At 49.6% G+C, this 14,895-nt stretch overlaps 4 protein-coding genes across 4 annotated transcripts; 3 read left to right on the top strand and 1 right to left on the bottom strand.

Moving 5' to 3' along the window:
* Window positions 1-1,847: 1,847 nt before the first annotated feature.
* Window positions 1,848-4,628, top strand: TGAM01_v207264 (hypothetical protein; the record flags this gene model as incomplete). Its single annotated transcript, XM_018803669.1, has 2 exons — window positions 1,848-2,564; window positions 2,673-4,628. The coding sequence occupies 2 exons, from the start codon at window positions 1,848-1,850 to the stop codon at window positions 4,626-4,628; spliced, it is 2,673 nt and encodes an 890-aa protein (XP_018663042.1).
* Window positions 4,629-5,261: 633 nt separating this feature from the next.
* Window positions 5,262-6,071, bottom strand: TGAM01_v207265 (Fe-S protein assembly co-chaperone HscB; the record flags this gene model as incomplete). Its single annotated transcript, XM_018803670.1, has 1 exon — window positions 5,262-6,071. One exon carries the CDS (start codon window positions 6,069-6,071, stop codon window positions 5,262-5,264), a length of 810 nt encoding a protein of 269 aa, XP_018663043.1.
* A 1,549-nt stretch (window positions 6,072-7,620) lies between these two features.
* TGAM01_v207263 (hypothetical protein) lies at window positions 7,621-9,896 on the top strand (the record flags this gene model as incomplete). The annotated part of the gene is made up of 7 exons (XM_024550045.1): window positions 7,621-7,724; window positions 7,780-8,080; window positions 8,144-8,431; window positions 8,485-8,728; window positions 8,780-8,924; window positions 8,997-9,643; window positions 9,787-9,896. 7 exons carry the CDS (start codon window positions 7,621-7,623, stop codon window positions 9,894-9,896), a joined length of 1,839 nt encoding a protein of 612 aa, XP_024405211.1.
* A 2,996-nt stretch (window positions 9,897-12,892) lies between these two features.
* TGAM01_v207262 (hypothetical protein) lies at window positions 12,893-14,375 on the top strand (the record flags this gene model as incomplete). The annotated part of the gene is made up of 2 exons (XM_018803672.1): window positions 12,893-12,920; window positions 13,012-14,375. 2 exons carry the CDS (start codon window positions 12,893-12,895, stop codon window positions 14,373-14,375), a joined length of 1,392 nt encoding a protein of 463 aa, XP_018663045.1.
* Window positions 14,376-14,895: the final 520 nt, after the last annotated feature.

Raw genomic sequence — 14,895 nt, 5'->3', positions numbered from 1 at the left:
TTATCACCGCTGCTTGATTGGCGGATCAACGGTGTACAGGTCTTGATTGGGGTCTATCAAGCACTCACACGTTTTCGACGTGTCTACTTACTATGGAGCAAGGAGTACAGGGATTATCAGGCGTGCTATGTTGACTGGCCGTTCTCTTATCAAGTAAAAGTACGAGTCTGAAGCATACCAATAAAGTGTGTATTTGACGGCTTATGATGTGTACAGCAGCAGCTCCGACTTGTGGTACCAGACCAATATCAAAAGAAATTAAACCAGCAGCACCACCAGTACAAGCATGTGCTGCGCCAATTCGCGAATTTCATGCCATAAATGGATCGGATTGGCCGGGCCGGGCAATCATTTGATAGTATCACTACTACCCAATGGGTAGCATCTGGGAAACACCAGGCAAAATGATCGCAGACGCTCGTTCTGTACAGCAACCACCAGCATGACCAAGCTTTTTTCTTGGCTTTAGTATCTCCCCGAAGTATCCGAGCGGGGAGGAGAATCCTTGTTATGGATAGTATGGACCAGGGCCCAGGCTCCTGAAGGGAAGAAGAGGCCGCGAAATCACACGATGGAACCCCATCCTTGGGGAAAGGAAGAATACCTACTCTAGTGTAGGTACTTGTAGAACCTCCAGGAAAAAAAAGGATGGGTTTGGGGCGGGTGTGCCTGGGCAAGGGTTGGTGAATCTTGGGGGGATTTGACTGGCTTACGTCGCCAAGCTTACGATAGACAGAGCAGGGGTTAGGGGGGCATCGTACTTGTAGGGGGGATTATATTTTTCTCTAGGCGTCTATCCTCCAGCTTTTGTTTCTAGGACGGCAAGACGGGTCTCACGGCAAATAGGGCCGAGAGAGGTACGTTTTAACATTCAATGAATTCTAGGGATTGATTCCAGTTGGGCTTGTTATAATGCATCGTAGCGACTGTGCCTGTTGATATTAGTGCTGAGAGTGAGACTTGGACGTGTATTTCGTATGTGCATGCAGTGCAGAGCTGTGCAAGTACATGCAGGCGGGAGATTGGAGACTGAGCCGAAAAAGGCAGGATGGGGTGCTGGTGCGGCTTTGCTCCTGCACCCTACATTAGTCCTAGCAGCAGGCAGGTGCTGGCTCGATCTGTCTTGCCCGAGTCTGTATTTGGATTTGCATTTGGAGATTACCCAGATTTAGATCTGGCTATTTTTATTCTTGCTCTGCTTGTTCACTGGCCTCTCTCCTTTTCCTCTCGTGCTCTTCTCTCTTCTCTTCTCAATCTATCCCGCTGCGAATCGGCATCAACCCACCACATACCGGGCAATCAGGCCGTCGTCGTCATCGCTCGCTGGAATGCGTCTGGTGCTAATACTGAGGCGCACACCCGAACCTTCCCTCAATCCACTCTGGCCGTGCCGGTCTGCCGTTGGAGCAAGGCTGCTGGTGCAGTTTAATCACAACTATTGGTTTTTTTGGTTCCTAACGACTGAGAGGCAGAAGTGATAAAATCCCACGGGCCTAATCTTATTCCCATATCTCCTTCTCACCTTCTCCTGCTTCGTTTTTGGGCATGTGCTTTTGCCGGTTTTCTTATAGAGGAGAAAAACCGCCAATTCCTGGGTTATTGACTGATTAGCACTGCGACTGCTGCTGCTGCTGCTGCTGCTAGGGGATCCATCGTTTTTGGAGCTGGGGTACCGCTGACTAGGTACAATTAATCTACGAGACCACGACCACAAGCCACACGAGCCACGATCGCAGCACCACGGCCGCCCACGACACAAAAGACAGAGGCAGAGAGGGAGAGCGACCGCGACCACCACAACCGTCTCTGCGGCCGTAGCAGCGCCCGAGTCCGCCTTTGTCACGCTCATGCCACCAGCACCGTCTCGGCGCATAGGCGGCGTGTCAACATCGTCGGCCTCGGCGTCCGTTTCGCTGCCGTCGCTTCCAGGCGCTCCCGCAACTGCCACTGCCACAGGCACTGCCAGCAGCACCTCATCGTCGCCAACACCGTCGATCCCCGCCACACCAATCGCAAGGACGAGAACAGCGACATCTGCCTCCCCGTCAGCCTCAACCTCTACGCCGCCAACTCCGACGCCTGCGCCCGAACCCATCTCTACTTCTGCTCCGACTGCCTCTTCTACGTCCCTGTCGCGCCCCGGCTTTCTGGCGCGACTGGGGTCCTCCATCAATCTGCCCTTCCCCTTACGAAGCCGCAACCGCAGCGTCGCCGACTTCCATGTCCGCTGCGACGAGCCACACCGCAAATACAATGCCGGCGACCACGTCCACGGCGCCGTCGCCATCTCCGTCGTCAAATCAGTGCGCTACACTCACCTAGTCGTGGCCCTCCATGGCTTTGTGCGCGTGCTCAAGGATCCCGCCGGAAGTAGAAAGGGACGGGACATTACGGCGCTGCCGCAAGGAGGAAGCTCCTCGCGGCCACAGTATCACGGCAATGGCTTCGCAAGCCTCTTCCAGGATGAACAGGTTCTGAGCGGCGAGGGCAGGCTCGATCCCGGCAGGTTCGAATTCCGCTTCGACTTGGTGTTCCCTGACAAGGGACTCCCGAGTAGCATTGACGTGAGTTTTCGATTGCGTGTGCGCACACGCGTGGCACCTTGCCAAGCATAAAGCACCTTGGCTACTGCGGCGGAAATGCTAATACCATTCTTTTTTGTCGAAAACTAGTTTGAACGCGGAACTATCTCCTACATGATCACAGCGACTCTGACACGTCCCGTCTCCATGTCGCCGACAATGACATGCGAGCGAAAGGTCGTTTTGGCAGAGAGGATAGACGTTGGCCTCGTCCCGCCGCCGGCACCCAGAATCATCTTCCTTGAGCCTATAAATCGGAAAATGAAGAAGAAAAAGTCGTCAATGGCACTGGACAAGGCACTGGACAAGACCACTCTTGCTGCACCAGAGGCTACTGATGTAGTATCTGAGCCTGATGCCCAGGAACCACCGGCAGAGGATTCTACTGACCAACAAAGTGAGCACCGAGGAGCGGCCACGTCGAGCGACGTGCAGAGTGAAATCAGCGGCGAGAGTGGGCGCAGCATTGGCACTACCATGAGTCGGAGCGACTTCACACAACTGTCACATGTGGGCACTGCCGGTGCCATGTCGGCGCAGCAGCAAGCGGTCAACGACAATACCATCACTGCCAGCATAGAATTGCTCAAAGGCGGCTGCCTCCCGGGTGATGCTGTGTCAGTGCGGGTCACGGTGCAGCATATCAAGCAGATCAAGAGCATGACCGGTGTTATCGTCACCCTTTTCCGTCAAGGCAAGATTGATTCTTCTCCGCCAGCACAACTATTTAAGAACATGATGTCTAAAGAAGACGCTCGTCGATTACAAAAGGAAGACATATATCCCAAATCTCGTACGGGGCTGGGTGGAATTTCACTCTCTTCGACAGGCTCCGTCAGCGTGTTTCGCAAAGACCTCGATCAGACTACGGCGCCACTAATCATCGATCCAGCAACCATGTCGGCATCTGTCACGGTGCCGGTCAAGATCCCCGACGATTCCTTCCCGACTATCAAGGGCGTGCCGGGAGATATGATCTCTTTCAAATACCAGGTAGAAGTCCTCGTTGACCTAGGCGGGAAGCTGTCTGGCAATTTCCCATCTCGCAAGACGTCACGATATGCCACCGTGAGCAATAGCGCCGCAGATCAAAGTATAAACATGTTCTCGCAGAGGAGAGGGGCTCAGATCGAAATCATCGATACGACGCCCCTGAGGAGGCACAAGGGAATTGTTTGTGTGGCGCTCGAGTCCGTCGTCGGCACAGTGGACTCCTCAGGGCCTCGGAAGCTCATCAAGGTATCGTCATCATCTAAAACGCTTGATAATCCAGAGAGCGATGATGAGATCAACGTTGTTCTTCCAACTCCAACTCGCTATGAAGATATCGACCGCGGTAATACTCATCATACCCATGGGCCACCACCACCACCACAAGAATACTTTCCTCCGCAGACGAATAATCACCGCCCATCGTATACTCCCCATGACCCTTTTCGTCCAAGCTATCCGCAAACAACCTCTCCCGATGTTGCACCATCCTATATCCCACCCCCTCCCCAATTGCCTGATCAGAGGGACTTGTCAGAAAAGGATCGTATAAGACAAGCAGAGCAGCGACTGCTGCCCAGCCAGCCACCTGCTGGTCCGTCTAATCTGACCGCTACCAGTCCATCTGCACCTGATGAAGACGACATTTACGATGCCCAGGCCACACCAAGACAACCTTATGCTGGCAACTCAGGGGCAGAAGATGGCACGGCACCATCTGCCCCAAGTGAGGCAGAGCTTGCGGCCGCCGCCAATAGCTCCGTACAACCCGGAGAAGATAAACAAGAACGTGAGAGGAGGCGCCTTATGCAGGAAGCCAGCGCACCCCCTGAGTTTCCTGAGGATATGGATCAGAGCGGTAGTCCTGGCCGGGCCCCTAGAGAAGATGAACTCACGGCAGATGCTGAACCAACAGCCCCCATGCTGGATGAGGACGAAGGTGGGCATGATTACCCAGACTATAGAGCTGGTGTAGGAACATCCACGGGAAGCACAAGTATACAGAGAAGGCGGGATAATGATAATGAGGAGCAATTGCCGGCATACCAGCGGTGATGCATGCACAGAGAGAGCATAAATGCGGAATGCAAAAGCTCGTCTCTCTTTTTACAATCTTTTTTTTTTTCTTCTTTTATTTAAATCTGCATGTTTGCATCACATTGCATGGCTGGCGTTGGGTAACAGATAGGATTGGAGGATACACAGGGTATGCTATGCTATATCACGAGTCAACCCATTGGTCATGACTGCTTTGCTCTTTTTATTAATGTATATATTTTTGGTTTGAGCGGGCATAGATACTATGAGGCAGAAGGGTGGCTACATTGATTGCAGGGGATGAGGAGGCACGACTGGTTGTGTACATATAAACCTGTATACCAATGAAATCTAAGAAATTTTGTTGCCTCTCTACCTTTGTTACATAGCCAAATACACAGAAGTGTCTTTTGAAGCAAGACTGCTATCTTGTGCGCGACCTGCTTGCCCCAAATGTTGTTACAATACGTCTAACACCACCGTAAATGTTGTTACAAAAGGTCTATCGCCACTGTCTAAATGCCCCCATTATTATAGACTTCTTTTCACGTCCAGCCGAGATAATTGTACCAGTCCGTATAATACACACTCAAATCAGCTACCTAGTCATAGGTAACCTTCAGAAGAGTGATCAGCTCCCCTTTGACGGCATCAGTGCTGCAACACCACCGGCTTGCCCTCCTCCCAATCATCCAAGCTCTGCTTGATATTAACCCAATACCTCAGCCTCACAGCCTCCTTCTTCGCCGCCATGACATCATCCTCGCGAAAGGCCCTCTCTAGCACCTCCTCACTCTCCCGGATGCGCTTGTCATTGACGGCCGTCAGCTCCTCGAGGTCCTCGGCGGCGGTGGCGTCGGAGATCTCCTCGTGGGCCTCGAGCACGACCATGAGCAGGCTCGGGTCGTCGACCTGCATGGTCTCGTCGGTGGCGACGTCGACGCCGCGCAGGGAGAGGAGGTACTGCGCGCGGAGCAGCGGGTTGGCGAGCGTCTTGTAGGCCTCGTTGATGAGGGCCGAGGTGGCTTCGGCGCGGAGCTTGTTGTGCGGGTGCCGGTCGGGGTGGTGGCGGGCTTGGAGGGCGAGGAATTCGCGGCGGAGGGCGCGGGTGTTTATGGGGAAGTGGCCCGAGGGAGGGGGGCCGAGGGGGAGGGTTTCGGGGAAGATTTCGTAGTGGGTTGGTGGTGATGTGTTGGAGTTGTTGGAGTCGGAGGCGGAAGTGTTGGATTCGGACTCGGGCGCAGAGGCGGATGCTGTGGAGCTGGAGGAGAAGAATGCTGCGCTTCGATATGATTGTGGTAATGTCTTGTTGAAGCTTCTGACAGTAGAGGATGCGATGCTATGCGCTGGACGGCTTGATGTTCTGCTCAAAGGTAGAGCTTGTGAGGCTTGTATGCGACATCGCGCGCAGAGCCGAGTTACGTCACGGAGAGCCATTGCTGTAGCGGCTGGTGAGCGCATAGTGGTTTTCTGGTAAAGAGAATGACACCGGGCGAAACAGCAAGAAGAAGATAAATTAAAACAAAAGATTAAAAATGAACTGGAGAAGATAAAAAGCACTGCTGTACAGTTATTAAGTGCATGACTAGCTTCTCGTTGATTTTGCGATTCTTCGGAGTTTTAGTGCAGGGATGTCATAGTACGGAGTTGTTTCGGAAATAAATTCGGCCGAGATATAGAAAGTATCGTCATAGCGGTCGAAAGTTACTACGAGCTGGTGTAAGTCCGCTGTAAGCTACAAAGATGTGGAAGACCAGGCTGGTATCCACGAAACATTCTCAACAGAGACTATCCGTACTACCGTAGTAAATACGTATCAGGACTATATAAGTCTTAACAATAGGTAATAGGTACATAACATAACATGGTGTTTTTATTCGCCAGCTGCTTTGTCTGTTCCCCACCTCTCATTCTGCCAGTTAATACTGGTAGTACTTTCCTACAGCGCAATCATTCAATTTCTTTTCTATCCAACCCCCGCACTACTTTTTTTGCGAGATGATTCGTCTTCTACGACGCAAACATCGGAAGGCTGTGCTTTGAAAATGGTGCTTGATTATTAATGAAGGCAGATATGCCAATGTCAATCTATATCAAGATACTCCCCGCGATCTGATCAGCTACAGCTTACAGCCAAGTGGACAGCGCTCGCAAATCCACAAACGGAAAAGTAATCTAGGAGCCCAATTATCCGATACCACAGCTGTAGCGCAATAATGGATTGAGCTACATACATAAAAAACGTATAAAGTTATTATTTTAATTACTGAAAGCAGCAGTAGCAGCAGTAGCAGCAGTGGTAGATGTGGTAGATGTAGTAACAGTAGCAGCTTACCTACCTTATGCTGTAACTGAAGTATTACTGGATAATAGAACTGGGGTGTTGAGTACCTAGGTACTTGGTAACCTTTCCCTGCATGCAATGTCAGTCTTCCGTGGGCTTCCCGATTCTCTCCACAGCCTGCCGTGGATGCCTGCCTGGCCGCAAGAGAATTCTGCCTAATGGCCTTCGGATGTGATTTCTACCCAAACTGAGCAATCCTCCATTTGATTCTACCCAACCCTTGTATCGTTTTCGTTGAAGTCGGGATGCTCTTCGTTGACACGGATTGACTTATAGACCATAATAACGGTTAAGGCAAAGTGTCAACCCATAACAGGGCATTAGCTAACACTGCAGTACCTGCTGAGGTCTAAAAGCGCAGAGCTAAATGCCATTTAAATTATGCAATCGAATCAGCGTGGTTTCATTTACCGTTGGATTGTAAGATAATTAAAGGGAAAATCCAAAGAGGAGAAAAAGACAGCAATAAGAAAGAGCACATTTCGGGTAACAGGAATTCCCATCGACTGGGACCGCCAACAATTGCAGTCCTTTCTTGAAACTCAAGGCAGCGTCGTAGGTTCTTCTATCGAGTCTCTTACGTCTGAAGATCATGGTGGCCCACAGGTGGCCACGGCTACTTTCGAGGACATACTTAATCAACATGACCGCAGCTGGTCCATTTTAATGCCTGCGGGCTCTAATCACCGGAAACAATATCTGACTATTGACGAAGAGTTCCATGGCATGACGGCGCTTTATACGCCACCTCTGCAAGATCATAAGATAGAGTAGGAAACCCCATGTTCAGTGATAAGAAGGAGCTCTGTCAGCTAATATAAACAGTATAATTGCACTATCCGGCCTTGGGGGACATGCTTTTGGGTCTTTTAAAGAAAGGGGAGGAAGCCACATGTGGCTACGCGACTCTCTGCCTTTTGATCTTACATTAGACTCCAGCGATCAACCGATCGCTCGGGTCATGATTTATGGTTATGACTCAGTCGTTGCCGAGAGCAAGAGTACACAGAATATTGAAGATCTTGCTACTGGCTTCATTGGTAGTCTGCAAAGGCTAGCAAATGCTTCCATCATTCGACCTATAATCCTGCTTGGCCATAGCCTCGGAGGTTTAATCATCAAACAGGTAAGCAGCTCTACTCTTCACCACACATTTTTTTCTTTCTCGCAGTATTAATGCATATGGCAGGCTTTGATATCGTTATCTAGATCAGAAAATGAAGACGATCAAAGCCTTATCCGCGCCATCTATGGGGTTGTCTTCTTCGGAACCCCGCATGATGGCATGAACATCGCGTCCCTCGTACTCATGGCTGGAGATTCCAGTCCAAATCGTTTCCTAATCGAGTCTCTGAACCGAGATAACTCGCAAGTACTTACCATACAGCAGCGAGATTTCCACAAGGCGTTAGGGGAGAAGGGCAGTGCAGAGGTCTTTTGCTTTTATGAAACGCTTGAGTCACCAACGGCGCAACGAGTATGTCTTTCAATAGTACTACCATTACATTTGGTGAAACTAACTCAAAATAGGATAAATCTGGCAACTGGAAAATGACTGGGCCTGCTACAGTTCTTGTCACAAAGTCTTCAGCTACACATTGCCGTCCTTGGGAAGACGGGCCAGAGCATATCTGTGCTATCAATCGTACGCATTCTGAAATGGTCAAATTTGGTCCTCACGACGCCAATTATCAAAATGTACGAGAAAGGCTCAGTGGTTTATGCAGACGCGCTTTTGCATCACGGCGTCGTTTGCAGACTTCTCGATCAATATGTATGTAGGAAAGACCCTCAAACAAGCTCTTGCTAAGGAAAACTTGTTTAGTTCTTGTTCCATATAGCCAAAATCCAAACTTCGTTGCACGGGTAGGACCCTTGAGCGATATTAAGAAGCAATTTGGCTTAGACCAACGGGGAGATTACACTCAGTCACGCAGACGAGTATCACTTTTTGGTCTTGGCGGTGCTGGGTAAGGCTTTATTTCCCCTCCTCTCTCTCTATCTAGCTTTGGCGGTAATAGATGATATCTAAAATAATTCAGTAAAACACAAATTGCAATCGCTTATGCGTATTGGCTCCAAACGACATCTCCAGATATCTCCGTGTTCTGGGTCCATGCCAGCAATATCGATCGCTTCCGCCAATCTTATGCTTCAATCGCTGAAAAATGCAACATACCTGGGCAAGACGACCCAAAGGCCGACATGCTGCTGCTCGTCAGTAACTGGCTAGAACAGCAGACCATGATGCGATGGCTTATGGTAATCGACAACGCCGACGACATGGACATGTTCTTCTCAAATCAGCTACAACAGGACAATCCAGGCGAGGGTAGTCAAGCAGCAGCAGCTCCGGCAAGTGGCAACCTGGCCCGTTATATACCAGACTGCAACCACGGATCTGTTCTCATCACGACCAGAGACAAAAAAGCAGGCGTCAGGCTAAGTCAGGGGCTGTCTCCTATTAAGATTGATAAGATGACTGATGATGAAGCGTATCAACTTTTGCAACTCATAATCAGTACTCAACAAATTTCTGTGGATGAGACAGTCCGTCTGTTCTCTAAACTTGCGCATCTACCGCTTGCCCTTGCGCAAGCTGCTTCATTTATCCAGGAAAACGAAATCTCGATCGATGACTATGTTCAACTCCTAGACGAGAGTGATTCTGCGTTTATTGACCAACTGAGTGAGTCATTTGAAACAGTGGGGAGAGACTCAGAAACTCCGCACGCGGTTACCGCAACTTGGATGATCTCATTTGAACAAATCAAGAAAAAAGATGCCTTGACAAGCGACATTCTCTCATTTTTAAGCTTCTTCCATTTCCAGGCAATTCCAAGGGTCTTTGTGGAGGATTATTACCAGCAGAGATGCCAAGAGCAGACCAAGAGCGATACATTATCAACAGCAGTACTTATAAAGGCGCTGGGTACACTTAAAGCTTTTTCCTTTATTTCAGAAGCAGATGATAAAAGCTTAACCATGCACCGACTGGTGCAGCTCGTAACCCAAAAGTGGGTTATTAACGAGGGCCGGGCGGCTAAGTTTGCCAAATCTGCTATGAAGACAATGTCGGCTAATTATCCACATGCGAAGTTTGAAACTCGCAAAATATGCATGAGATACCTCCCCCATGCTACTTCGGTATTAACGAAAAACGCAGGGTTTGACAGTGGTGAAGATGTAGCAGGACTTCTAAACCGAATGGCAGCGTATTTTCTTTGTGAAGGCGATGGGGTTCAAGCAGAAAAATTAGGCATACGGGCAACAGAAATATGTAAGAGAGTCTCAGGAGAGAATCACGCAGATACAATCGGATGTATGTGCGACCTCGCTGAGGCGTATCGATACCAGAGTCGATTTAAAGAGGCGGAAATCTTGGGGGTGCAAACACTGGAGAAATGCAAGGCGGTGCTAGGGGAAGAGGATCCATGTACGCTCACGGTCATGCGCAATCTTGCACTTACATATTATGGGCAAAATCGGTGGAAAGAGGCAGAAGGCTTACAGAATCAGGTTTGCGAGGCATCCAAGAGAGTAATGGGCGAAGAGCATCAAGGTACCCTACAAAATCTTATGAACCTTTCACTGATATATAAATTTCAAGGTCGAGTGAAAGAAGCAGAAGGCCTATTGCTTAAGATACTAGAGTCAAGCAAGAAAGTTCTGGGGGTGGAACACATTCTTACGCTGAGTTGCATGTCTGATTTGGCATCGGTATACCAGAAGCAGCACCGATTGAAGGAGGCAGAAGAACTAGGGATACAGGCCGTGGAGATGCAGAAGAGGGTTTGGGGTGAAGAGCATCTACGCACGCTCAATAGTATGTCAGACTTAGTGTACACATATTATTTTCAGGGCCTATTAGAAAAAGCAGAGGCTCTTGGGACACATGTCCTAAGAACAGAGACAAGAGTACTAGGAGAAGGCGATGAGCTTCCACTAAGAGTTTCATATAACCTTATGCTGGTTTACCAAGGACAAAAAAGGTGGAAACAGGCCGAGGAATTAGGCATGCGAGCACTAGAGGCAAGCAAGATGAAACTAGGCGAAGAACACACCAATGTATTGGCCTTCATGGGCAACCTTTCCCTTGCTTTAGAAGGCTTATGCAGAATGAGCGAGGCTATAGCGCTGATGGCAGACTGTGTTGCTGGCCTGGAAAAGATATTTGGGCGAGATCATCCTCAGACGAAAAGGTACAGTAAGGTTTTAAAGCGGTGGCGGAAAAGCGTTAAGGACTCGTCTGAACAGAGACAGGTAGAATGAAGGCTTATGTTATATTATACGAGACTATGATGACAAATGGAAAGTAAAAAATATAGGGAAGACTACAGCCATAGGCATACAGCTTCCACTATCACGCACACCATTATTTCGCTAATTCTACTTCTCCTACTGCTCCCGCTATAGAAATATAGAAATATGACACGGTAGGACCTTTGGTACCTGTGTTCTTGCTATCCCTTGCGCGTGTACTTCGATAATGCGACCTTGGGTGCCATACCATTTGCCGCATTGCATGCTTTAGAATCTGATATTACACCGTATGTTCGCTAGAATGAGGTTGACTTTAAGAGTATCATCAATCGTAGTTTCTTCAAGCTTGAGAGCTACGTCAAACTCGTCAAGCTTGTTTTTGGAATGACTCGAAATTGCATTCAAGAAGATGAACCTCTGCTTGACAAAGACATACAAGGACGACGCCGGCGAATATACGTATTATAACATGCATGTATCATAGGCAGAACAGGAAATCATGAGAGAATTACTCTAGACAAAATCATAAGCTCATTATTGTAAAACACTTTTTAAAGCAATGTTTCAAGAATGGAAAACGAATATTGAGCCCAATCTTTTCACTCTGCCTTGGCTGTTCCAAAAGGAAAGAAGATAAAAGAACAATTATAACGCCACGTATCTAACCTGATATCATGCAGAGCACTTCGATATTCATGCCCTCAACTGCTGAGCATGTCAAGAATAAAGCAGAGCAATCGCACAATCGCCAATTTCTCCAGCCAAGTCCCGATTCTTTCTCATATCATGACAAGTAAAGGCTTCATGGTACTGTTACCATGTTTTCCTAAAATGGATTATTTTCTTTTAAGTGGAGATTCCGGCAATTGAAAATGAGGTCTCTTCTCAAATAGGAAATGCGCGGCTAAACGCGGGCTATTATTGACAGTAACGCCGCGGCGTAGAAGAGACAAACGAATTCACAGAGGAATGCCGCAGTGGCCGCAAACAGTATATCGTAAAGAAAGATAGGCCTATGGTTTCCTCAATATTGCTATCTTTGGCCTATCCAATGGGAAAAGCCCCGGTTTCGGATAGAGCTGTAAGTCGGGGTGCATCCTGGATAATTACCGGACAAATCTAGGACGCCAAATCAACTCCATGACCAATTACGCGATAGGCGACTTGGGATCTATGCTGCTAAAAGCTTAATGCTCTATGGAGCAATTCAATCATTGGCTAGAGACTCAATTCGTATACTTGTAATCAGAAGGAAAGACATTGAATCTTGGTTAGCCCATCATCGCTCTTACAAGTACAGTGTTTACACAGATGCAATACAATCCACTCTATATCATACGAGGTACTGCACGTAAGGCAGGCCTTTCTCGCGAGTAACCAACCCGAACAACGTAGCACGTATTACCGAAAGCACAGCCTTCATTGGTGGGAAGTTTGCACGCACGAATAGCTCTCCCATAGTCTCCCCACACGCTAGGCCACAAGTTTACCGGGGCGGCCATTAACCGCAAGGGCGAACTCGGCGAATGGAAACACGCATGGGGTCCGCTGCGTCGTTTTCATTAATAGACAAGGTGACGGCACTCTGGAGCCGACAGAATAGCGTCAATGTCACTTCCAACACTCGTCGTAGACTCGCTGCCGCTGTAGTAGTGAGATATAGAAAACTGCCAAGATGGCCAAAGTATTCGATGCTGCCGAAGGTATGGCGCCACTTTTGCAACCAATAATTGGATGTTCCCCTCAACTTTAAGCAAATTGGGTTGCTTACCGACAGCTTTCGTCGATTTGTAGTCGCGAAGCACAACTCCGCCGATAGCTGCTGGGTGATCCTCTACGGAAACGTGTACGATGTGACCGACTTCCTCTCCTCGCATCCCGGCGGTTCAAAGGTGATCCTCCAATTGGCCGGCCAGGATGCCACCGAGGAGTTTGATCCCATCCACCCGTCGGGCACGCTGGACGAGCTCAAGCCCGAGGCGAAGCTGGGCACGGTCGATCCCAAGACGCTGGTAGCAAAGAAGCCAGAAGCGCCGGCTCAGAAAGACGACGATGCTCCGGCACCGCTAGAGACGCTTCTGAACCTCGACGAAATAGAAGCCGAGGCCACGAAACGAATTCCCAAGAAAGGATGGGCCTACTACTACTCTGCCAGCGACGACATGATCACAAAATCCTTTAATAATACAGTATACCGAGACATCCTACTACGGCCTCGTGTCTTCGTCGACTGTACGCAATGCGATCTGTCAACGACTCTTCTCGGCCACAAAGTCGGCCTTCCCATATACATCAGCCCAGCCGCCATGGCCAGGTTAGCTCACCCAGACGGCGAGCTGGGCATTGCCAGAGCGGCAGCCAAGTTCGGTGCTCTCCAGCTCGTCTCCAACAACTCCTCAATGACCCCGGAGGAAATTGCTGCCGAAGCAAAGCCGGGTCAGATGTTTGGATGGCAACTGTATGTCCAGAACCGCCGCGAAAGGAGCGAGGAGATGCTGCGACGCATCCACAAGATGAGAGACCGATACAAGACTATTGTTCTGACGCTCGACGCGGCTGTCCCTGGCAAGCGTGAGATTGATGAGAAATCCAACTTTGACAAAGGACTGGTGGTTGAGCCAGGTGTCAAAGGCGGCACAGAGAAGCGACCCGGCGGCGGCGGTGTCGGTCAGCAGCTCTTCTTCGGCACAGCCAGCGATTTGACATGGCAGACGACGCTACCGTGGCTAGCAAAGCATACAGACCTGCCAATCGTGCTCAAGGGGGTTCACACGTATGAGGATGCTTACCTTGCCGCCAAATACGCACCACAGGTCAAAGCCATCATCCTGTCCAACCACGGTGGGCGAGCTCTTGACACAGCTTCACCTCCCGTTCACGTCTTGCTCGAGATCAGAAAGTATTGCCCTGAAGTATTTGACAAGATCGAAGTTTGGGTCGACGGTGGAATCAAGAGGGGTACCGATGTTGTCAAGGCCCTTTGCCTCGGTGCCAAAGCTGTGGGCATTGGCCGTGCCGCATTGTTTGGCCTTGGAGCCGGAGGCGAGGCTGGCGTAGAGCGAACATTGGAAAGTGAGTTGGTTCCCCAATCCCCCACATGGCAAGTGATGGCGTTTGGTATAATCATTCTTGTGATGAGCGAGTTGTGCTTATCATGACGGTGGTGCTATGGAATTCCCATGGCGAATATGCCCCATTGAACCACGTCATGATGTTCCATGTCAATCGTTGTGCATTCCCCTCTTCCCCTCTTTCACTTCTCAATAAGTAAACAAGACAAGGTTTCTAACGACTCGGGCGATGTCGGCCCTGAATAGTTCTTTCGGCGGAGACTGCCACATGCATGAGGCTCCTCGGAGCAAAGAACGTACAAGAGCTCGGCCCCAGATTTGTAAGTATCGTCCAATCCTCTAGCCTCACCGCTTGCCCCTGGTAAAGGAGTAATCTGGGGGAGGCTAGAAAACGAGAAAATGACGCCCCCAGGATCTTTGAAATCTTGGCGATCCTTGGTTACAGCAGCTAATTGTCGGGGCCCCAGATCAACACTCGCCGTGTGGAGAGAGATATTTTCGATGGAGATGCGGAGCTGGACAGGCAAGGGCTGTGGACGAAGCCGAAGCTGTGAGGAGATGAATCTTCATATGCATCCTCGGCAGCTCGTGATGGCTGACGGCGGGG

This window comes from Trichoderma gamsii, assembly GCF_001481775.2.
Source record: "Trichoderma gamsii strain T6085 chromosome Unknown Scaffold_26.2, whole genome shotgun sequence".
Classification (NCBI taxonomy): Eukaryota; Fungi; Ascomycota; class Sordariomycetes; order Hypocreales; family Hypocreaceae; genus Trichoderma; species Trichoderma gamsii.
Note: the sequence above shows the minus strand (reverse complement) of the source record. Positions and strands in the feature narration are given on the sequence as shown.